General features: G+C 64.8%; 2 protein-coding genes across 3 annotated transcripts; one reads left to right on the top strand and one right to left on the bottom strand.

Annotated features, from left to right (window-relative positions):
- The first annotated feature begins 19 nt into the window (after positions 1-19).
- Positions 20-14231, top strand: ITGA10 (integrin subunit alpha 10). Of its 2 annotated transcripts, XR_011805036.1 has the most exons (31): positions 20-176; positions 1778-1889; positions 2485-2591; positions 2693-2781; positions 2871-2985; positions 3593-3720; positions 4146-4294; positions 4385-4535; positions 4688-4853; positions 4977-5050; positions 5335-5479; positions 5923-6071; positions 6189-6332; positions 6748-6951; positions 7121-7257; positions 7532-7698; positions 8299-8441; positions 8550-8657; positions 8732-8817; positions 8893-9034; positions 9313-9405; positions 9499-9575; positions 9700-9783; positions 9898-9982; positions 10066-10179; positions 10275-10376; positions 10497-10610; positions 10697-10792; positions 10884-10997; positions 11096-11336; positions 14026-14231. XR_011805036.1 is itself a non-coding variant. In XM_038172725.2 (30 exons), exons 1-30 carry the CDS (start codon positions 125-127, stop codon positions 11159-11161), a joined length of 3513 nt encoding a protein of 1170 aa, XP_038028653.2. In that variant the 5' UTR covers positions 20-124; the 3' UTR covers positions 11162-11470. The 2 variants fall into 2 exon arrangements, 1 of the variants encoding a protein (XP_038028653.2); XM_038172725.2 differs by lacking the exon at positions 14026-14231 and having other exon boundaries at positions 11096-11470.
- Positions 14016-21330, bottom strand: RNF115 (ring finger protein 115). Its single transcript, XM_072028215.1, has 9 exons — positions 21120-21330; positions 19695-19753; positions 19287-19338; positions 18021-18232; positions 17670-17741; positions 17431-17503; positions 16440-16533; positions 15370-15485; positions 14016-15258 (listed from the first exon to the last, which is right to left on the bottom strand). Exons 1-9 carry the CDS (start codon positions 21204-21206, stop codon positions 15127-15129), a joined length of 897 nt encoding a protein of 298 aa, XP_071884316.1. The 5' UTR covers positions 21207-21330; the 3' UTR covers positions 14016-15126.
- Positions 21331-21350: the final 20 nt, after the last annotated feature.

Genomic DNA, 21350 nt, shown 5'->3' with positions numbered 1-21350 from the left:
GAGGAAAAAAAAATATATTTAAAAAAAAAAAAAAAAAGAGGAAAAAAAAATAAAAAAAATCGGTGCGTGCCCAGCCGGAGACAGAGTCACCTTTGAGCTGCTCCGGCGGCGAGCGGTTGGGGCCATGGGGGGGTCCCTGCGCCTGCTGCCCCCGCTGCTGCTGCTGCTGCTCCCAGGTAATGCCCGAAGCCCCCCCCGCAGCCCCCCAGCCTGGGGGGTTTTGGGGTGCCTCGGAGCCACCCGGCTCCTTTTTGGGGATGCTGAGGTGTCGGGGAAAGGGTTTTGGGGTGGATTTGGGGGTTTTTGGGGTGGTTCTTTTTGGGTTGTGGTCTCCTGGAGTGTGGGGTCTCGTGGGGTGTGGGGTGTCCCAAAGGATTGGGGTGCCCGAGGGGAAATCCCATAAGGAAGGGGGGGAAATGGGGGCTCTGTGGGGTGGGCACGGGGCGCCCGTCCCGAACCGAGGCACCCATTAACCAACCTCGAGCCACTAATTAACCTCGGGGCCACCCATTAACCTCGAGCTCCCAATTAACCCAGCACCCGGGGAGGTGGCGATGCCACCTGGAGGACCCCCAGCATGGCTTTTGGGGGAAAAACACCCTTTTTTTTTTCCTCCTTATCCCCCCTCCGTGAGTTATTTCTGGCTTTCCCCTGTTGGGAAGGGACCCCAAAGACCCCCCCCCCAGGATCCTGCCCCGTGTCCCAGGATGGGGTCGGTGTGGAAGGAACCCAAACCCCACAGAGAGGAACTAAAGGAAGCCGTCTATGGAAAATATCCCAATTTCAGGGAAAAAAAGAGACAAAAAAGGGTTTTTCTTTTCCGCTTGGAAGACGGGGGGGTGGGGGGGGTTGGCAGCTCCGTCCGCGACGGGGGCAGCCCAGCTCCGTCACATCTGGACGTGTTTTAAGTTTGGATTAAGAAAAAAGAAAAAAAAAGAAAACACACAAACAGAAAGCTTCTGTTTGTCCCCAAAAGGCATCGTCCCGCTTCGCCCTGTCCACCCGGCAGCCTCCAGGGGTGCTCGGGGCTGGATTTGGGGTGTTTGGGGCTGGATTTGGGGTGCTTGGGGCTGGGTTTGGGGTACATGGGGCCGTTTTTGAGGTGTTCAGGGCTGTATTTGGGGTACGTGGGGCCACATTTGGGGTGCTTGGGGCTGGATTTGGGGTACATGGGGCCATTTTTGGGGTGCTCAGGGCTGCATTTCAGGTACTTGGGGCCACCTTTGGGGTGTTCAGAGGCACCTGTGGGGTGCTTGGGGCTGGATTTGGGGTACTTGGGGCCATTTTTGGGGTGCTCGGGGCTGCACTTGGGGTACATGGGGCTGGTTTTGGGGTGCTCAGGGCTGGATTTGGGGTTCTCAGAGCCACCTGCGGGGTGCCGGCTGCTCCCCACAGGGCACTGGGTGCTGTTTTTGGGGTCCTCGGAGCCACACGGGGTGCTGAGCTCCCCTTCCCGCTCTCCATCCCGCACCCCCAGCCACGCTGTTCCCCCCCCCCGGGCCGTCCTCGCTCCCTTTTCCTGCCCTTTTTCACCCAGACGGGGAGCGGGGGCGGCGGGCAGGAAGGCTTCGGGCCTGCTGTCTGGGCTCGGGGCCAGGGCCTGCGGCCGATCCCACCCGGCCCCGCTCCCTCCCATTTAATTACCAGTGCCCCAAAGGCGCAGGGGGGGCATCGCCCTGCCTAATTGCGGGGTTGCGGCCCAAAATGAAGTGTGGGGGGGGGGGTTGGTGGGGGGGGGCTGTGGGTGCCCCCCACCCAATTCTCGCCGTCTCCCCAGGGCCGTGCGGGGCCTTCAACATCGACGTGAGCAGCCCCCAATTCTTCCACGGCCCCCCCGAGGCCCAGTTTGGGTACAAGGTGCTGCAGCGGGTGGCCGGCGGGGACCGGTGGTGAGTGGCCCCCCCCCCTGTGACACCGGGACCCCCCCCTTGGGTGGGTTTCACCCCCGGTTTTGGGTGCAGATGGGGTCGTGCGTCCCTAAGGGAAGGAGAAACCGTCGAGATTTGGGGTCGTGTGGCCCCAAAAAAAGCCCAGAAATGGGCGTGGGGGGGGGGGCGCACGGTGGGAGCGCCGTGGGGAGGGGAAACTGAGGCAGGGAGGGGGAGCTGCCCTCGCTGTTTTTCCCCAAAAAAATCCGTTTTTAAGCCATGCTTTTGTGTTTTGGCCGGGGGCAGCTGGAGGGAGGCGAAAATTGCTTGGCCCCGGGGGGGGCCACGCACGCCTGGCCGCCGATCAAAGGGCAGACGGAGGGATCTGGGGCAGGACAGACGGACGGAAGCCGCTGGCAGCCCCGGGGGGGGGGGGACAGGAGTGGTGTGGGGGGGTCCGGGCACAGCGAGCGGATGCCCCTGGGGGGCTCTGGAGCTGTGCCCCGGAGCTGGGTGACCTCAAAGCATCGCCCCCAGAGCCCATGGGTGCTGTTGGGGCAGGGAGGGGGGGGTGTTGGTGTTGTCCCCCCCCCCTCGATGTCTCCCATCCCTGCAGGCTGCTGGTGGGGGCCCCCTGGGACGGCCCGGAGGGTGACCGCCGCGGGGACGTCTACAAGTGCCACGTGGGCTCGCCCAACGCCACGTGTGACAAAGCCAACCTCGGTACCACCAAGGGCCGGGAAGGGTTGAGGGGGGGTCATGAGGGGGGGGTCCGGGGGTCGCTGTTTGATTTTTTTTTTTTTTTTTGGGGTTCCCCCCACCAGGCACCGCAGCCCTGCAGAGCTCCCCCCTGCCCAGCCGCAACATGCACCTGGGGATGACGCTGCTGGACAGCAAGGACGGCGGCTTCGTGGTGAGCGTGGGGGCACCCAGGGGTGGGGGGGGGTGGGGGGGGGCTCGGCGTGCCCCCCCCCGTCATGCTCGGCGTGCCCCCCCCTCCAGGCCTGCGCCCCGCTGTGGTCCCAGGAGTGCGGCACCTCCGTCTTCAGCACCGGCGTCTGCGCCCGCGTGGACGGCGACCTGCGGCCTGTGGAAACCATCGCGCCCACGGCGCAGCGTGAGTGGGGGGCACCCGTGGGGGCTGGCACCGGGACGTGCCACGCGGTGTCATGCTGTGTCATGCCGTGTCACGCCATGCGATGTCACACCATGCTGTGCCATCATGCCACGCCGTGCCATGCTGTGTCACACTGTGCCATGCCATGTCACACCGTGCTGCGTCACACCGTGCCATGTCACACCGTGCTGTGCCATGTCACGCTGTGCCATGCCGTGTCACGCTGTGCCATGTCACACCATGCTGTGTCACATCGTGCCATGCTATGCTGCGTCGTGTCACGCCATGTCATGCCACACTGTGCCATGTCACTGTGCTGTGCGGTGTCACACCATGCCATGTCACAAGATGTTGTGCCATGTCACACCATGCCATGTCACGCCATGCCATGCCATGCCACACACCGTGCCATGTCACGCCATGCCGTGTCACACAGTGCCGTGTTGCACCATGTCGTGCCATGTCACACCATGTCATTCCACACACCATGCCATGTCACACCGTGCTGTGTCGTGCCATGCCGTGTCACGCCGTGCCGTGCCGTGTCACACCGTGCCATGCCAGCCCGACCCCAGCCGTGTCCGTCTGTCCGTCCCCCCCCCCGCAGGCTGCTCCACCTACATGGACATCGTCATCGTCCTCGACGGCTCCAACAGCATCTACCCCTGGTACGAGGTGCAGAACTTCCTCAGCAACATCCTCAGCAAGTTCTTCATCGGGCCGGGACAGATCCAGGTGACACGAGGGTCCCCGGGGGATGTCACCCCTGGGGTGATGCCACCGTTGTCCCCAGGGTGCCCCCAGCACCCCAGGGCGATGCCGAAGCCCCGAGCTGGCCTTGGGCAGGGTGGGGGGAACAGGAGACACATCCTGGGGGGTTCCTGCCCCGTGCAGGATGGGGACATCCCCAGGGGCTGCGGGTGCCCACATCCGTGACACGGAGAGCAGGATGCGGCCGGAGCCGGGGCTGACTCAGCCCCGGGAGGGGTGATGTGTGGGGGGGGACACCTCCTGTGCTCTCAGGCTTAAATCATCAAAGCGTGGCTGGATGTCCCCAAACTGCAGGGCACCGGGCACCTGGGGCTGCGTTTGGGGGGCACTGGGGACGTTTTTGGGGGCCCGGGGCTGGCTGCGCCCGCTGACCCCGTGCCCCACGGCAGGTGGGGGTGCTGCAGTACGGGGAGCACGCGGTGCACGAGTGGACGCTGGGGCAGCACCGCACGGCGGAGGAGGTGGTGGAGGCGGCCAGGAACATCAGCCGGCAGGAGGGCCGCGAGACGCGCACCGCCTTCGCCATCCACCAGGCCTGGTGGGCACCGGGATTAGGATCGGGATCGGGGTCGGGGTCGGGATCGGGATGGGGACCCCCCCAGCTCACACCTCCCACCCCGTTTGGCAGCACCGAAGCCTTCAGCCCCGAGCGGGGTGGCCGGGAGGACGCCACCAGGCTGCTGATCGTGGTGACGGACGGCGAGTCGCACGATGGGGACGAGCTGCCCGAGGCGCTGCGGGAGTGCGAGAGGCGCAACATCACGCGCTACGCCATCGCCGTGAGCCCCCCGCCGCCGTTTCCCCGTCCCACCCTCATCGCCGGGCTGCGGGGAGGGACCCGATCCCTTCCTCCTCCTCCTCCTCATCCTCATCATCATCATCAGGGGGGGCAGGATGCGGCCCCAGGCTGAGGCCGGAGCCCTCTCCGCAGGTGCTGGGGCATTACCTGCGCCGCCAGCAGGACCCCGAGGACTTCATCCGCGAGATCAAGTACATCGCCAGCGACCCGGACGAGAAATATTTCTTCAACGTCACCGACGAGGCCGCCCTCAACGACATCGTGGATGCCCTGGGCGACCGCATCTTCAGCCTGGAAGGTGCCGTGACCCCGAAACCGGCCCCCGTGGCGCTGCGTGGGGGCGCACGGGGCACCCTCAGCCCATCGGGATGAACCCACGCGTGGGTATCGAGGAGGAAAAACCTCCCCCCTGCCCCCCCAGGCACCCACGGGAACAACGAGAGCTCCTTCGAGCTGGAGATGTCGCAGATCGGGTTCTCCATCCACCTTCTGGAGGTGAGGCTGCGCCGCGCGGCACGGGCAGGATGCGGCCCCGGCAGAGTTTTGGTGTGGGGGGGGGACAGAGGGGAAGGGATCCAGCCTGGGGGCTCTCTGCAGAAGTGGAAAATAATCCTCAGCCGTGCGTCAGCCTCCCCGCTTGAGGCTGAGTGTCCCGGGCTGGGTCATTTTGGGGTTATTTTGGGGTGATTTTGGGGAACGGGGACGCACCGGGAGCCCCGTGAGGGTGACGCACGGCTGGCATCGCGCCCACCCCCACGGGTGTGCCCCCCTCTTCCCAGGACGGGATCCTTTTTGGGGCCGTGGGTGCCTACGACTGGGACGGGGCCGTGCTGGAGGAGAGCCGCCGCGGCCGCCTCGTGCCCCCCCGGGAAGCCTTCGAGCCGGAGTTCCCGCTGGAGCTGAAGAACCACGCGGCGTATTTGGGTACCGGGGGGGGGGGTCCCCGGGGGTGCGCCGTGCCCCGGGGTCTGGGACGGAGCGGGGATGCTCCTGGGGGAAGCGGGGGAGCCGCAGCACCCGAGGGTCGCTCAGCACCCTGGGGGTGGAGGGGAAAACGGGGAGGTTTGGCACCCAAAGGTGCTCCGTGCGCCCCCGGCGTGGGGTGATCTGGGGGGGTGCATCCATTACCCTGAGGATGTGGGGTTAACTGGGGCTTCTGGGTGCCAAATGGGGGGGGGGGCTCAGCACCCAGAGGCTTCTTGGGGTCCTGGGGCCGCTCAGCACCCATGGGTGCAGGCTCAGCACCGTGGCCGTGCCCCAAACTCACCAAGGGGCGCACGGTGCCGCGGGGACGAACCCCCCCCCCCAAGGGGCTTTTTGGCTGCCTGGAGGGGGCCACCAGCAGGGCTCTCCCCCCCCCCCCCAAGGTTACTCCGTCTCCTCGCTCCGTCTCCCCGGGGGGCAGCGCCTGTTTGTGGCGGGGGCCCCCCGCTTCCAGCACCGGGGCAAGGTGATCGTCTTCCAGATGGGCGCCACGGGGACGGTGACGGTGGCCCAGGCGCTGCTGGGCGAGCAGGTTAGGGGCTAACAGGGTGTGGGGGGGGGGTTGTGGGGGGGCACCGGCACCGGGCTCCGTCCTGAATTGTGGCCCCGTTGCCCCCCCCTTCTTCCTCCATCCCCCCCAAAAAAAAAGATCGGCTCCTACTTCGGCAGCGAGGTGTGCGCCCTGGACGTGGACGGGGACGGGGTCAGCGACGTGCTGCTGGTGGCCGCCCCCATGTTCCTGGGGGGGCAGAGCAGGGAGACGGGGCGGGTGTACGTCTACAGAGTGGGGCAGGTGAGGGGGGGGCGCTGGGAGGGTCGGGATGTGCAGTGGGGTTGGGGGGTGAAGGGGTTTGGGGGGTAGGAGGGGGCCAAGGGGTGTGGAGGGGTTGGGGGAAATGGGGGGAAAGGAGAGGGGTAGGGGAATGGGGGGGGAAATGGGGGGGTTGGGGGGGCTTGGTTGGGGTTGGGGAGGGGATGTGAGGGAGATTGGGGGCGTAATGGGATGGGGGGGGCACGGCAGGGCTGGAGGGGGTGCTTTGGGCTGGGGGGGGGCACGCAGTAGGCTCAGGGTGTGCGTATTGGGGGGGGAGGACACCCCCACACAGCCCCCTGGCCATCCCCATCCCCTCCCCTTCCCCATCCCAACCCCTTGACGACCCCCCCAGCACTTTGGGGTACCAAGAACCCCCCCGTGCCCCCCCCCCCAGAAGCTGCTGGCCCCCGCGGGGACGCTGCAGGCGGAGCAGAGGCCGCAGGACGCCCGCTTCGGCTACGCCCTGGCCTCCGTCCCCGACCTCAACCACGACGGCTTCAACGACGCCCTGGTGGGGGCCCCCCTGGAGGACGGCCACCGCGGCGCCGTCTACGTCTACCACGGCGCCCCCGGCACCCTCCTGCCCCGCTACAAGCAGGTGAGAAATTTGGGAGGGGGTGCGAGGGGGGGGCTCTATCCATGCCTGGGCTCAATTTGGGGGTCCCCCCTCCCCAAAACCTCTCCCCGATGCCGCCGCGGTGCCGGCACAACCCTATACGAGCCAGCGGAGAAGCCACCGCTGGGGCTGCTCTCGCCTCTCCCCGCAGCGCATCGAGGCGGCGGCGTTGGGCGGGGGGGGGCGGCTGCGATATTTCGGGCGCAGCCTCGACGCCCGCCTCGACCTGGACGGCGACGGGCTGCTGGACCTGGCCGTGGGGGCGCAGGGGGCGGCCGTGCTGCTGCGGTGAGCCCTGGGGGCACTCCTGGGACCCCCCCCCAAAAACCCTCCCCAAACCCCCCCCATGAGCCCTGGGGCTGGGGGGGGGCACTCCTGGGACCCCCCAACCCTCCCCACCATGTGCTGGGGGGGTCTCTCCTGGGTGGGCACCGCCTGCTCCGTGCCTCAGTTTCCCCTCGGGGGCTCCAAGGCACGGGGAGGGTCCCGGGAGCACCTCGGTGGGATGGAAGGGGGGGGACACTGATGTCCTGTGTGTCCCCCCCCCCCGGGGTTTTGCCAGCTCGCGGCAGATCGTGGGGGTGGCCACCACGGTGTCGGTGGAGCCCCCGGCCATCAGCGTGACGCGGAGGAATTGCCGGCGGGGGGGCGGCGGCGCCGTCTGCCTGAGGGCCAGGGTCTGCTTCCGAGCCAGCAGCCGGGCACCGGGACAGCGGGACCGGGACATCGGTGAGAGCCTGGGGGGGCTGGGGGGGTACACACGGGGCTCCTGGCACCAGGGGGGCCGGGAGGGTTCCCTAATGGGACCCTGGAGCACCCCACTGGGACCCTAGAGCACCCCAGGGTGTCCCCAGAGCACCCCAGGGAGTCCCTGGAGCACCCTAGGGTGTCCCAGAGCACCCCAATTGGACCTCAGGGCACCCCAAAGTGTCCCCAGAGCACCCCAGGGAGTCCCTGGGGAACCCCACTGGGACCCTGGAGCACCCCAGGGTGTCTGTGGAGCACCCTAGGGTGTCCCAGAGCACCCCACTGGGACTGTGGAGCACCCTAAAGCCTCCCTGGAGCACCCAGCTGGGACCCAGGAGCACCCCAGGGTGTCCCCAGAGCCCCCCAGAGCATCCCCAGAGCCCCCCAAAGCATCCCAGGAGCCCCCCAGAGCATCCCCAGAGCCCCCCAGGATGTCCCCAGATCACCCCAATGGGACCCTGGAGCACCCCAAAGCCTCCCAGGAGCACCCCAGGGTGTCCCCGGCTCACCCCAGGGGTACCCCCAGCCCCTCCCCAGCCCCTCAGCCCCCCCGGTTCTGCCCCCCCCCCCGTCCCCTCTCAGAGCTGCAGTACAACGTGTCCCTGGAGGAGCGGGGTGGGGGGGCCCGCGCCGCCTTCGACTCGGGCGCCCGGCGGCTGCTGCAGCGGCGCACGGAGCTGGAGCTGGGCAGGCAGAGCTGCCTCCGCTTCCCCTTCCACGTCCTGGTGAGCACAGCATCCCCCCCCCTTCTCCTTTATCCTGCCCCCCCCCCCGGCCCCAAATCCCCACCTGGGTGGGCTGACGGGGACCCCTTTTTCCGCCCCCCCCCCCAGGACACCACGGATTACCTGCGGCCCCTCAGCTTCACCGTGCGCCTGGCGCTGGCTGACCCCGAGGGCCCGGTGCTGGATGAGGAATCCCCCAGCACCATCCGCAAACTGGTGGGTGCCCCCCCCACCCCGGGGGGGTCTATCTGTGCCCCCCCCCTTGCTCCTAGCCCCCTGTCCCCTTGCAGATCCCCTTCTTCAAGGACTGCGGCGAGGACGATGAGTGCGTCGCCGACCTGGTGCTGCGCGCCACCATGGACATCGCCGGGGATGGGTACGGGGCTGGGGACGGGCACGGGGGGGGCCCAAAAAAATCCCCCCCGGGGCCGTAACCCCCCCCGTACTGCAGGCAGAGCCCCCACGTCCTGCGCAAGGGCAGGAGGAAGGCGGTGCTGGACGCGGTGCTGGAGAACAAGGGCGAGAACGCCTACAACGCCAGCCTGCTCCTGAGCTTCTCCAGCAACCTGCTCTTCTCCAGCCTCGTGCTCCAGGTGAGGCCCCCCCCTCCCCAGAAACCCCCCCCGGGTAAAAATCTGGGGGTGCTCAGCCCCCTTGGGGACCACCCTCTGCCTCCCAAGCCCCCCCCGGGGTGGCCGCGGGGACCCACTTCACCCTGTTTGGGAGCTGGGGATCCCTTTGTGTCCCCCCCCAAACCCCCCCCAGGCTGGACGGGGAGGGACCCCTCAGCCTCACGGTGCCCCTCGTGCCCCCCCCCGGCTGCCACATCCTCAGCCTGACCCCCCCCTGGTGCTGTGTTCCCCCCCCACAGGACACAAACCCGGTGAAGTTGGAGTGCACCGCGCTGGGGGGCCACCGCCGGCTCTGCAGCGTTGGCTACCCCGTTTTTCGCTCGATGGCCAAGGTAGGGGGCAGGGACCCCCCCACCCCCCCGGGACCCCCCTTTTGGACCCCCCCAGGACCCCCCCAGGACCCTCACAGCCCCCTTGCCCCCCAGGTCTCCTTCACGCTGGAGTTTGAGTTCAGCTGCTCCGTGCTGCTCGGCCGAGCGGAGGTCAGCCTGGAGGCCAGCAGGTAGGGGCAGGGGGCGAGCAAAGGGGGTGGGGGGGTCCTCATGGTTCCCCCCCCCCAAAAAAAAACAAAACTGGCCCTCTGGGGTCCTCTCCAAGACCCCACCCGGACCTGTTGCCCCCCCCAGCGACAGCGCCGAGGCCACGCCGCGGGACAACGGGGTCCAAATCTCCGCTCCCATCCGCTACGAGCCCGACCTCTTCCTCTCCAGGTGGGGCTGGGGGGGCACCGGGATGGGCTGGGGGCTCCGGGGGGGGCTCGGGGTAGGGGGGGGGGGCAGGATCCGACCCCTCTTTTCTTCACATTCCCCCCCCCACCGTGGCAGCGAGGCCAACCTGCACCGCTACGAGGTGCACCCGCTCGGCACCTTCCCCAACGGCCCCGGGCCCGAATTTAAGACCACGGTGAAGGTAAAAGGGGGGGGTTAAGGAAAAAGGGGGTGGCATGGGGGGGTCGAGGGGGGGTTGGGGGGGCTCACACTTTTCTCCCCCAGGTGCAAAACCTGGGCTGCTACCCCCTGCGCAACCTCACCCTGCGCCTGGCCCTGCCGGCCCTCGGCTACCGCCGCGCCGCCTTCCTCTCCGTCACCCGCGTCCTGGCCGACAACGTGAGTCCTCGGCTGGATTTGGGGGGGGGTCCTGAGCCCCCCAAACCCCCCCCCCACGGTGCTGAGCACGGCCCCCCCCCGTCCCCTCCATCCAGGCCACGTGCGAGCTTCACGGCCCCGCCGAGGAGCCACGAGGGGGGGGCCCAGCCCCGGTGGTCCCCGTGCACCCCGAGGACCTGCTGCGCGTGGACAGGCTGGTGAGCTGCGCTGGGACGGGGATCTGGGGGGGGTCCTGGCTGCGTGTCCCCCCCCTACATCACCTCTCCTCCTCCCACATTGCCTCTTCGCCCCCCCACATCGTTTCTTTGCCCCCCCAGGACTGCAGCAACGCCTGGTGCCAGGAGCTGAGCTGCGCCCTGGGGCGGCTGGAGCGCGGCGGCGAGGTCTCCGTCCACGTCCTGCGCGCCGTCCACAACGACTTCTTCCGAGCGGTGCGGGGCTGGGACCCCCCCCCTTAACTCCAGCAGGGGGGACGAGGTTTGAGCCCCCCCCGCTTTAATTTTTGCCCTCTCTCCAGGCTAAATTCCGGAGTGTGAGGATTGTGAGCGCGGCCACGCTGGGGGTGCCGGGGGGCAGCGCGCTGGTGCTGGGGGAGGCGGCGCGGCGGAGGGAGGTAGGAGCTGGGGGACCCCCAGGAGGAGGGGGCTGGGGGGGGTCTCCGTGCCCCCCCCCAGGTGCTCCCCGGGGCTCTTTTTTTCCTGCAGACGGTGCTGGAGATCATCCAGGCCAAGCGGGTGCCCATCTCCCTGTGGATCCTGGTGGGCAGCATCCTGGGGGGGCTGCTGCTGCTGGCGCTCATCATCTTCTGCCTGTGGAGGGTGAGAGCCTTGGGGGGGGGCACGGGGGGGGGACACACACCCAGCAGGACGGGCTGGGGGCTGCTTCATCCCCTCCATCCTCATCCTCTCGGCCCCAGCTCGGCTTCTTCACCCGCAAGAAGCTCCCGGAGGAGGAGGAGAAGGAGGAGAAGGAGGGGCAGTGAGCCCCGGCGGCCCCCGCGCGCTTCCCGGCTCTCTCCAGCCCCCGCTGCCCCCCGAGCCCGGCACCTGGGAACAACGGGGGGGGGCTCGGGGGACTCTGCCCCCCACCCCAGTTTTGGTTCCACCGTGGCCGAGGGCGCTGCCGGTGCCGGGTTGTGCTGGCGCGGACGCAGCCAGGTGAGGTTGGGGCCGGTGCCGCGGCACAGGAGCTGCGGGGCTGGGCCCGGAGGAGACGGGGACGGAGGTGGGGGGGCGAGCACCCAGCGAATTGGGCCCCCCCCAAATAAAGTTCAGCCCCGTGGAGGTGCTCACCCGTGTGTGACCTGCCAGCGCTCTGCCCTGCCTCGGGGAGGGGGTGGGGGGGGGTAAGAAAGGGGAGCCCCAAAAGGCTCTGAGGTGTGAAGGGGAGGGGGAGCCCCTGTGCGCCCCCCCCCGTGCCCAAAATCCCCCCTCTGAGGTCTCTCGGCGCTGCCCTGGGGTTCCCGGGATGGCCGAGGGAGGGAATCCTCCACTTGGGGCCCTCTCCAAGCCTTGGGGGTGCAGGAGGGGACCCAGAGCTGACCCCAAAGGGGTCACCGGGGGGGGGGTTGTGGCACCCCAAAAGCTCCCCCTGCCCGCACAGGGCTCTTCGGGGGGGCACAAAATGGTAAAGAACGGGGAAAAAGCAACGGGATAAAGCCGGGAGGGGAAATGTTCAGCCCGGGTGCTTTTTCCCTTCTTTTTCCTCCCAACGAGGAGCCTGCTGCAGAGTGGGGACGGGCCTGGCCCTAAAAACACAAGGAGCAGGGGGAGAGGTGCAGGGGGTGGGGGGGGTCTCCTTCCCCTAAACCCCAATGCAAGGGGGGGGACCCTGGGGGCACCAAGTCAGGGGGTTCCTGATACCCTCAGCCCCATGCAGCCCTTGGGGACAAGGTGGGTGCCTCATCAAGGCCACCCTCCCCCAGCCATGCTGCTGCCACCCCAAACCTGACGCCCCAAAAACCCATCTGCCCCCCAAAAAAACCCTTTTCTGGACACCCCCCCGAGCTCACTTCCCTCCCCGTGACTCCTCCGCCCCCCAAAAACCTGCTCAAGCTTCTGCTCTTCTTTAGAAAGGCCTTTATTTGACTTCACAGAATCACAGAATCTCTAGGTTGGAAGAGACCTCAAGATCATCGAGTCCAACCTCTGACCTAACACTAACAGTCCCCACTAAACCATATCCCTAAGTTCTACATCTAAACGTCTTTTGAAGACTTCCAGGGATGGTGACTCAACCACCTCCCTGGGCAGCCTGTTCCAATGTCTAACAACCCTTTCAGTAAAGAAATTCTTCCTAACATCTAACCTAAAACTCCCCTGGCGCAACTTTAGCCCATTCCCCCTCGTCCTGTCACCAGGCACATGGGAGAACAGGCCAACCCCCATCTCGCTAGAGCCTCCTTTAATATACTTATACAGAGTGATAAGGTCACCCCTGAGCCTCCTCTTCTCCAGGCTGAACAAGCCCAGCTCCTTCAGCCGCTCCTCATAGGACTTGCTCTCCAGGCCCCTCACCAGCTTCGTCGCCCTTCTCTGGACCCGCTCAAGCACTTCGATGTCCTTCTTGTAGCGAGGGGCCCAGAACTGAACACAGTACTCGAGGTGCGGCCTCACCAGAGCCGAGTACAGGGGGACGATCACCTCCCTAGCCCTGCTGGTCACAGTGTTTCTGATACAAGCCAGGATGCCGTTGGCCTTCTTGGCCACCTGAGCACACTGCTGGCTCATATTCAGCCGACTGTCCACCATCACTCCCAGGTCCTTCTCTGCCTGGCAGCTCTCCAGCCATTCCTCTCCCAGCCTGTAGCTCTGCTTGGGGTTATTGCGCCCCAGGTGCAGGACCCAGCACTTGGCCTTGTTAAACTTCATACAGTTGACCTCAGCCCATCGGTGCAGCCTATCCAGATCCTCCTGCAGAGCCTTCCTACCCTCAAGCAAATCGACACACTCACCTAGCTTGGTGTCATCTGCAAACTTACTGAGGGTGCACTCAATGCCCTCATCCAGATCATTGATGAAGATGTTAAAGAGGACCGGCCCCAGCACCGAGCCCTGGGGGACGCCACTAGTGACTGGCCTCCAACTGGACTTGGCTCCATTTACCACAACTCTCTGGGCCCGGCTATCCAGCCAGTTTCTCACCCAACGAAGCGTGCGCCAGTCCAAGCCAAGAGCAGCCAGTTTCTTGAGGAGAATGCTGTGGGAAACGGTGTCAAAAGCCTTGCTGAAGTCAAGGTAGACCACATCCACAGCCTTTCCCTCGTCCACCCAGCGCGTCACTTTGTCGTAGAAGGAGATCAGGTTCGTCAAGCAGGATCTGCCTTCCATAAACCCATGCTGACTGGGCCTGATCGCCTGCTTGCCCTTCAAGTGCCGCATGATGACTCCCAAGAGGATCTGCTCCATGAGCTTCCCTGGTACTGAGGTCAAACTGACCGGCCTGTAGTTCCCCGGGTCAGCCCTCCGGCCCTTCTTGTAGATGGGCGTCACGTTTGCTAGCCGCCAGTCAGCTGGGACCTCCCCCGATAGCCAGGACTGCTGATAAATGATGGATAGGGGCTTGGCCAGCTCCTCTGCCAGTTCTCTCAGTACTCTTGGGTGGATCCCATCCGGCCCCATCGACTTGTGCACATCCAAGTGCCGTAGCAGGTCACCAACCAGTTCTTCGTGGATGGTGAGGGCCACATCCTGCTCCCCGTCCCCTTCCACCAGTTCTGGGTACTGGGTATCCAGAGAGCAACCGGTTTTACCACTAAAGACTGAGGCAAAGAAGGCATTGAGCACCTCCGCCTTTTCCTCATCTCTTGTAACTAAGTTTCCCCCCGCATCCAGTAAGACTTCATAGCAAACAGAACACTGGTTGGAATCGAGTGTACGTGGTACACCGTCACAGCAACGAAGGGGCGAGGGGTGGGGGGCGCGACCTCCCCCCTCCCCGCCAAGGCCCAGCGGGGAGGGAGCGGCGCCGCGCGGCTCAGAACGAGGAGCGGGGACGTGGATGAGATGTTACAGGAGTGGAAAAGAAATAAAACAAAAAAAAAAAACAAAAAATGCAAAAATGAAAGAGATTCTCTTAAAGTTACCGGACTAAAGGAGAATTAAGACCGGGTGTTAGACACCGAGGCTGCCGTTAGAAGGGGCTGCAGCTGGGGCCGCCGTCCTGCAGGACACCGCGGATGTGGTCCCTACGATACAAGCCAGCTAAGGATCCTAAACGACTCACTTTTGGGGTGGGGAGGCAGGTTGGGACAGACCCGGGGCCACAGGCACCTGGAGAAGGGACAGAAAAAAAAAGAGGAAAAAAAGTCCACAACGAGCCCCAAAAATTCCTGCGTCTGCATTCCTGTTCCCAGAACCGGGGGCTCGCGGGGGCCCCGAGCGCGCTTCTGTCCACGGGCACCGCGGTGAGCCCCGACCCGGAGCCCTCCACGCCTCCACCTCCCTGGAGAACACCTGGAGCAACGCTTTAAAGGCTGAATTCAACAGAAGAGGGGAAAAAAAAAAACCCACACGCTTCGAGGGGTCCGGGAAGGGGCCAGAGGAGGAAAATCTTCTCGGTTCTCCGTCACCAAAACGCTCTCCCCACCTCCGCTGCCGCGCACGGGGGCTGTGCCGAGACCCCGGGGCCCAGGTAGGGTCCCCCCGAGAGCCACAAACCTCCCTGCCCGGCCCGGCCCCTCCAGAGGCCACGTTTCACAGGTATAAAATCAAGTCAAATCACTCAAAAAGACTCTGGGTTGGGGACTAAAGAGGCGATTCCGATGGAGACGCGATTGGCTCGGAGATGCTAAAAGTTTCAGGAACAAGACAGCACTCGTCGACGCGATACCACGGGGTGGGTGCCCTCCCCTGCCCTATATTTCCTGCTACTCTGTTGGAATTAGAATACAATGTACATCTGGAGTAAGAACGCTCCGGCCAGAGCCCCCCGAGGAAGCCCCCGAGGTCAGAAAGTCCATCGGTCGTGTAGTTGGCTTTCACTGCTGAAGCTGTTGCTCGCTGAGGCCTCGGGGTTCTGTGCTTGCCGGGTCGAGTCCTCGCCGTTTAAGCTCTTCCTGCACACCGGACACGTGTCGTGCTGCAAGAAAAACGGGGAGGGGGGCTCAAGGAAACGGCTCTGGGGGGGCTGCTTCGCCCTGAGGTTCCCCCCGTTGGGCTCCGAAGAGCCGCGGGTGCTTGCAGCCCTTACCAGCTCTAACCAGGGCACGATGCAGTTGCTGTGGAAGAAGTGGTTGCAGGGTAACTGCCGCACCTGCTCGGCCACCGTGTAGTCCTCCTTACACACGGGACACTCCAAGCCCGTATCTGGAAGAGAGGCGCAGAGCGGGGCGGGCAGGGTGAGCACAGCACGCACCCCCCGGTACCCAAACGACTCCTTTTTTTCCCCCAAAGTGAGTAAGAAAAACTAATCGGGGGGATTGGGGCTGATAAAAACCTCCTCGTGCTGAAAGAGGCTTTGTGGGGGGGGTGGGGGACGCCTCCTGCATGACCCCCCCTGCTTTTCGAGGACGCAGCGCGCTGCAGAGCGCTGTCGGGGTGGGGAGATGGTGAAAATCTGACCTCCTCCCTCATCCCGGGCCTGTTGCTGCTCACAAAAACGTCCCCACCGCAGGCAGGAGGGAGACAAAAGCTCCCAGGGCTCCTCGCCCGCCCGCCAGGCTGCCCGGCTCGAGCTGTGTCAATTCCAGAGGGCAGGGCTGAGCGTGACAGCATGGAAATTGGGATGCTTCCTGGCTTCCCAGACAAGGAGGAGAGCCACGGGGTGTATAAAAAGAACCAGACGAAAATATCTGTCGCGGAAACAGCTTTTCTCATCAACCCGCTCGTCTTCGCCGAGCGGCTCGGTGGGAAAGGGATCCCGCGAGCGGCCGCCCTCAGGCAGGGGGGGGGAGAAAAATCCTTAATTGCAAAACCATAAACACTGCAAAAAAACAAAAAAAAACAAAGAAAAAAGAAGCCCACGGGTCTGCGCTGCCAGCTCCGTTACAAAAAGCTGTGGGTCCTACATCTTTCAGAAGGAATTTGGGGGGGGGACGCTCGGAGCCTCGTCGGCAGCCCCGGTTTGCAAGGGGAGAACGCGACGCAGCGAGCCCAGCCCTACCAGGACTGTCAGCAGCAAAAATTGCAGGTTTTAAAGAAGGGCGAAGCCACCCGGGGACACAAGATTGTTGTAAATTGGGTGATCCTTTGCAGGAGGAAGGGAATTCGGGCAGCAAACCCCCCCAGGCTGTGCCCGAGGCGCCGGGAGCCTTCACCTACCCACTTGTTCCTGAGTTACTGTCACTGTGGGGAGGGAGGAGATCTTCTCTTTGTCGGCCGGGGGGGGCCCCGTGTTTTCCAACTGGCCCAAAAGCTGCAAAGACAACACCAAATGTACTTGGGGGGGCGCCTGCTGCCTCCCCCAGCTCTTTATCGGGGTGCCAGGAGGGGCGAGGAGCCCCCCAAGGGCAGCGGGGAGCCCCGAGGAGCTGCTTTAAGCTGGCCCCGCCGCACCAAACCCTGCTCCCATTGGGGTTTTGCGTCTCCAGGGGCTTAACCCCGCTCCCTGGGGGTCTCCATCCCCAGCGGGGAGTCTCTGGGGGCTGAGCCCGAGCTGCGGAGCCTCTTCCCTTGTGGCTTCCAGCTCCCTGCCTGCCTCATGGGTGCTGCGTGCTGCTGAGATCACCCCAGGATCAGCCCCAACAGCTTCATGCGTGGCTCGGGGGAGCCCCATTGGCTTTCCAGGTCACCCTAAAACCCCGTGGGACGGGCAGGGGCGGCTGCTGTCACCGCAGAGCCCGGGCGAGACGGGCGTGGGAGCCGGGGGCTGCTGCTGAACGGCAGCAGATGGCTCTGGCAGGCGCCTTCCGAGGCGTCAGCAGCCAAATTAGCTCCCAGGACGGCAGCCGCCCGCTCTGCCTTCCCCTCCCGCTGCCGCCGACGCCCCCGGGAGGATTTTGGGGATGGAGCTGGGCAGCCCCAGGGCCCTGGGGAACGGCAGCGTGCTGGGCTCCTTCCCCAAACCGCAAGGGAACGGCTTGAGGGTGCAAAATGTTGGATTTGGAGCAGGACCCGGGGCTGAGAGGGGGGGGTTTATTCTCTGCCTCCCCGCTGCGAGGCACCTGCGAGCGCTGGTTGGCGAGGAGGAGAGCTAAACCACGGCGTTTCCACCCAAAAGAGGTCCGAACCCTCCCCAAAAAGGCAGGGCACTGAGCAAAAAACAAAAAAAAACAAAACTTGGAGGCACGGCTCAAAGCTCTCGGGGTCTCACCTGGGTGACGATGGCGTCGAGGCCGCTCTGTCCCCACGCGTAGTCCCCGGGGTTGGAGTGCAGCATCCCACTCCTATATGGGGGGGGGGAAATTCAAAGGAACTGCTTCAACCCCCCAAAAACCAACCCCGAGGTTTTGCAGACCTCACCCCAGCAGCCACAGGGGTCAGCAGGAAGCTCCCGGGTGGTTACTGGGCAAACTGGTTTTAAGTGGGGCCAGGGCCGCGCTCGCTACTCACCAGGAGAAGGGGTGCTGCGAGCCGGGGAGCGCCGAGTTGGCGAAAAACCCCGCGAAGATCTGCTGGATTATCCTGAGGGCAGCAAAAAAAGGCACAGGGTGAGCAACGAAACCCAGGGCAGCAGCAGAAAAAAAGCAGAAAAAAGCCAAAAAAAACAAATTATCGAATTCTCACTCCCCTGCTCGCTGGGCTCACGCCTCGGGAAAACCTCCCCCAGAAGGGCAGAGCCACAGCAGGGTTTTAGGTCCCCCCCGGGGGGGTTCCCACCCTAAAACCCACACTCCTTTTTCTCCGAGAGCCCCGTTTTTGGGGCGCTGAGAGGTTTTTTGGGGGCGGTTTTCGGGCACTCACCCCTCGATGGCTGGAGACCTGTCGGGGCGCGAGCTGCCCCGGGAGCGGTACCTCCGCGTCATGGGCAACCGGGGGGGCCGGCTGGGCCCCCAGAGGTCGGCGTGGGCTTGGTGGCCCCTCTCGTTGTCCCGGTTCTCTTGGTCCAGGGAGCCGCTGCTCAGGAAAGGTCGGAAATCGGGGAAGAACATCGTGTGGTCCAAGTGGTCCCAAAGCTGAGGGAGGGGAAGGGGTGAGGGGGGGTTGAACCCCAAAAGGAGCAACCCCAGAGGATTCCTGCGCTCGCCGCGGCTCCCGGGAAGGATTCAAAGGGTCGAGGTGATTAATTAGGGCCCTGACTCGTTAGGTGGGACACCCCTGGGATGATCGACGCGGAGGATCCTTCCTGCTCCGCCTGGTTCTGGGGAGCCGGCCCCGAGGCGGTGCCAGGCTGGGATTTTAGGGGGGATTGGGGCGTTTTGGGGGGGATCGGGGGACTTTAGGGGGGGGATTGGGGCATTTTAGGGGGGATTTGGGGTGTTTTAGGGGGGCATCAGGGGTTTGTAGGGAGGACTGAGGGACTTTAGGAGGGGGATTGGGGCATTTTATGGGGAATTTAGGGACTTTGGGGGGGATTGGGGTGTTTTAGGGGGGCATTAGGGCGTTTTGGGGGGGATTCGAGGTGTTTAGGGAGGACTGGGGGACTTTAGGAAGGGGATCGGGGCATTTTAGGGGGTTTTGCAGGGGGTTGGGGAGTTTTAGGGGGGATTTAGGGACTTTGGGGGGGGGATTGGGATGTTTTAGGGGGGCAACAGGGCGTTTTGGGGGGGGATCAGGGCACTTTAGTGAGGGATTGGGGCATTTTAGGGGGGATTTGGGGTGTTTTAGGGGGCCATCAGGGATTTTTAGGGGGATCGGGGCATTTTAGTTTTTTTTGGGGGTGGGCTTAAGGGGGATTTGGGGACTTTAGGGAGGGGATTGAAGCATTTTAAGGAGGGATCAGGGCATTTTAGGGGGATTTGGGGGAGGATTGGGGCATTTTAGGGGCAGAACCCACGCTCCGTTCCTCTGCTCTGACGCCGGGGCAGGAGCGGCCCCAAAAACCAGGGAAATTTAGGCAGAGCCTCATTTAGGGGCGTCCCGGAGCTCGCTGCAAGCTCGGAGGAGCCACAGTTTTACCCCGGGGTGATTTCGGAAGCCTCGACCCCGCTCCCGGGAGGAAGAGGAGGAGGAGGAAGAGCAGAAAACCCCAAATCCCGGGCTGTTTTTAGGGCAGGAGGCACCGCTCACCTCTGCGAACTGCGTGGCCGGGCTGTCGTCTACGCCGCTGCCGTCCAGGAAACTGGGGGGGGGAAGAGGAGGTGAGAGCAGGGCCCCCCCCCATGAGGATGAGGAGGAAGATGACAACATTTGGGACCCCCGATGGCAGCCCGGGGGGGGTCGGTGGCTGCGGGGGGGGATTTTGTCTCTGCCTGTGAGATTTGGGAGGGCAAAACCCCAAGTTGGGACCCAACGGAGGAATTAAACCCATTCTGGGAAGAGAAACGAGCTTAAATCCCCCAAAATAATGGGATTTTTCGCCTTTTTCAGCCCCGACCCCGCTCCCACCTCGCTGGGGGACGGCCCCAAAGCCCCCGGCGTGGCACCGACCCCCCCCAGGCCCAGCACTGGGAGCACTGGGAGAACTGGGAGCCTTACCTGGAATCATCCGTCACCTCCTCGATGAAGCCGGACTCGCACCTCGGGCACGTGTACTCCTGGGGGGGGGGGAGAAAAATGCCGTGAGCCCCCAAATTTTGAGGGTTTTCACCCCAAAAAATTATTTTTATTTATTTATATTTTTTTGTGACCCAAAAACCCCCCAGGAGCTCAGGGGAGGGCTGAAGGAGGAGCCAACCCCCCCCCCCGAGGAGCTCTGGGGGGAGTTATCGGGGGATTTGTCCCCAATTCTCTGCTGGGGGGGGGGACCCAGGACCCAGTTTCCACCCCAAAAACCACCCCAAAAAGCACGTTTTGGCTGCAAGGACACCCCCAGCCCCCCCTCCCCTCCCCACAGAGGCTGGGGGGGGTGGATGAAGGCTTCTCCTCCTCCTCCTTCATCCCCCCAGCCCTGCCTGGGCACCGACAAATCCCTGTCCCCCCCCCCGCCCAAAAAAAATCCCACCCCCCCAGCCCCAAAAGCCCAAGGTCAGACCCCAAAATGCCCCAGGATTGGGGTCACGGCAACATGGGGGGGGCCAGGCTGGGCTGGGTGGAGATGGGGGCACCCTGTGGGGTCCTGGGGGGGGGGAACCCCCCCCCTAAGGGGTCAGTAAGGTCAGAAGGGTCCCCCCCCGTGGGGTCAGGGTGTGGGGCTGGCGTTTTTTCATTATTTTTATTTTTTTTTTCAGGTTTTTACCTGTTTTTTTTGGGGGGGTGGCACCTCGCCCCCACGACCCTCAACGAGGGGCATCTCCCCCCGCCCCCACCCCTCCTGAACCCTGAACAGCCCCCCCCAAAGGATTTGGGGTCGGGGTGAGGGTCACCAGGCCCCCAGAACCCCGAGGGACCCCTGTGACACCCCCCCCGAGTGCCCCCCAACCCCTCCAAACCCCCCCCAGGAGCTGGGGAGGGGGGCACCACACCCCTTCGGGGGGGGGTCCCCATCCCTCTGGGGTTCTCCAAATCCCTTTGGGGGGGTCCCATCTTTACTGGGGGGGTCCCCGTCTTCTTGGGGGGGGGGGTCCTCACCCCTTTGGGGGGGGGTCCCCATCCCTCTGGGGTTCTCCAAATCCCTTTGGGGGGGTCCCATCTTTTTTGGGGGGTCCCCGTCCTTTTGAGGGGGGGTCCTCACCCCTTTGGGGGGCTCCCCATCCCTTTGGGGGGGGATTATCACCCCTTGGGGGGGTCCCTGTCCTCTTGGGGGGGCCCTCACCCCTTTTGGGGCCTCCCCGTCCCTTTTGGGCCCTCCCCACCCCCTCAGCCCTCAGGGCGGGCCCCTCAGCGTCGCCCCCTCCCCCTCAGGCCGCCAAGTTTTGGGGCGGGGGGCGCCGGGCCTTGCCCGCATCCCCCCCCCCCTTAACGCAGATAACCGACTGATAACGCCTCGGGGGGGGGTCCCGGGGGCCGGGGGGGGGGGCTCACCGGCAGCTTGGGGCTGACCTCCCCCTTGCAGCTGTGGCAGAAGAAGCGGTGCTGGGACACGGCGGCCGCCGCCGAGGCCTCCGCCATCTTGTCACCCCCCTCCTGCCGTCAGTCCTCCGGCAGGACCAGCGAGACGAGCCTAGAGCGCCCCGCCGCTCTAGCTTCCGCCTCAGCTCGACTGCTCCGCGGTCCTCCAGAGCTAAGCGAGAAGGGAGGGGGGGGAGGAAGGGC

The sequence above is a fragment of the Anas platyrhynchos genome, chromosome 26 (genome assembly GCF_047663525.1).
Source record: "Anas platyrhynchos isolate ZD024472 breed Pekin duck chromosome 26, IASCAAS_PekinDuck_T2T, whole genome shotgun sequence".
In the NCBI taxonomy this organism is placed as follows: Eukaryota; Metazoa; Chordata; class Aves; order Anseriformes; family Anatidae; genus Anas; species Anas platyrhynchos.
This window is presented reverse-complemented; position numbering and strand designations above follow the sequence as displayed.

Coding starts and splice junctions, on each gene's coding strand:
- ITGA10 (XM_038172725.2), top strand. CDS start 125: ATGGGGGGGTCCCTGCGCCTGCTGCCCCCGCTGCTGCTGCTGCTGCTC. Junction 9,035..9,312: donor TCTCCAGCCTCGTGCTCCAG/GTGAGGCCCCCC, acceptor CCCCCCCCACAG/GACACAAACCCGGTGAAGTT. Junction 9,406..9,498: donor TTTTTCGCTCGATGGCCAAG/GTAGGGGGCAGG, acceptor CTTGCCCCCCAG/GTCTCCTTCACGCTGGAGTT.
- RNF115 (XM_072028215.1), bottom strand. CDS start 21,206: ATGGCGGAGGCCTCGGCGGCGGCCGCCGTGTCCCAGCACCGCTTCTTC. Junction 17,742..18,020: donor AGGTCTCCAGCCATCGAGGG/GTGAGTGCCCGA, acceptor TGCTGCCCTCAG/GATAATCCAGCAGATCTTCG. Junction 17,504..17,669: donor TCGCAGCACCCCTTCTCCTG/GTGAGTAGCGAG, acceptor CCCCCCATATAG/GAGTGGGATGCTGCACTCCA.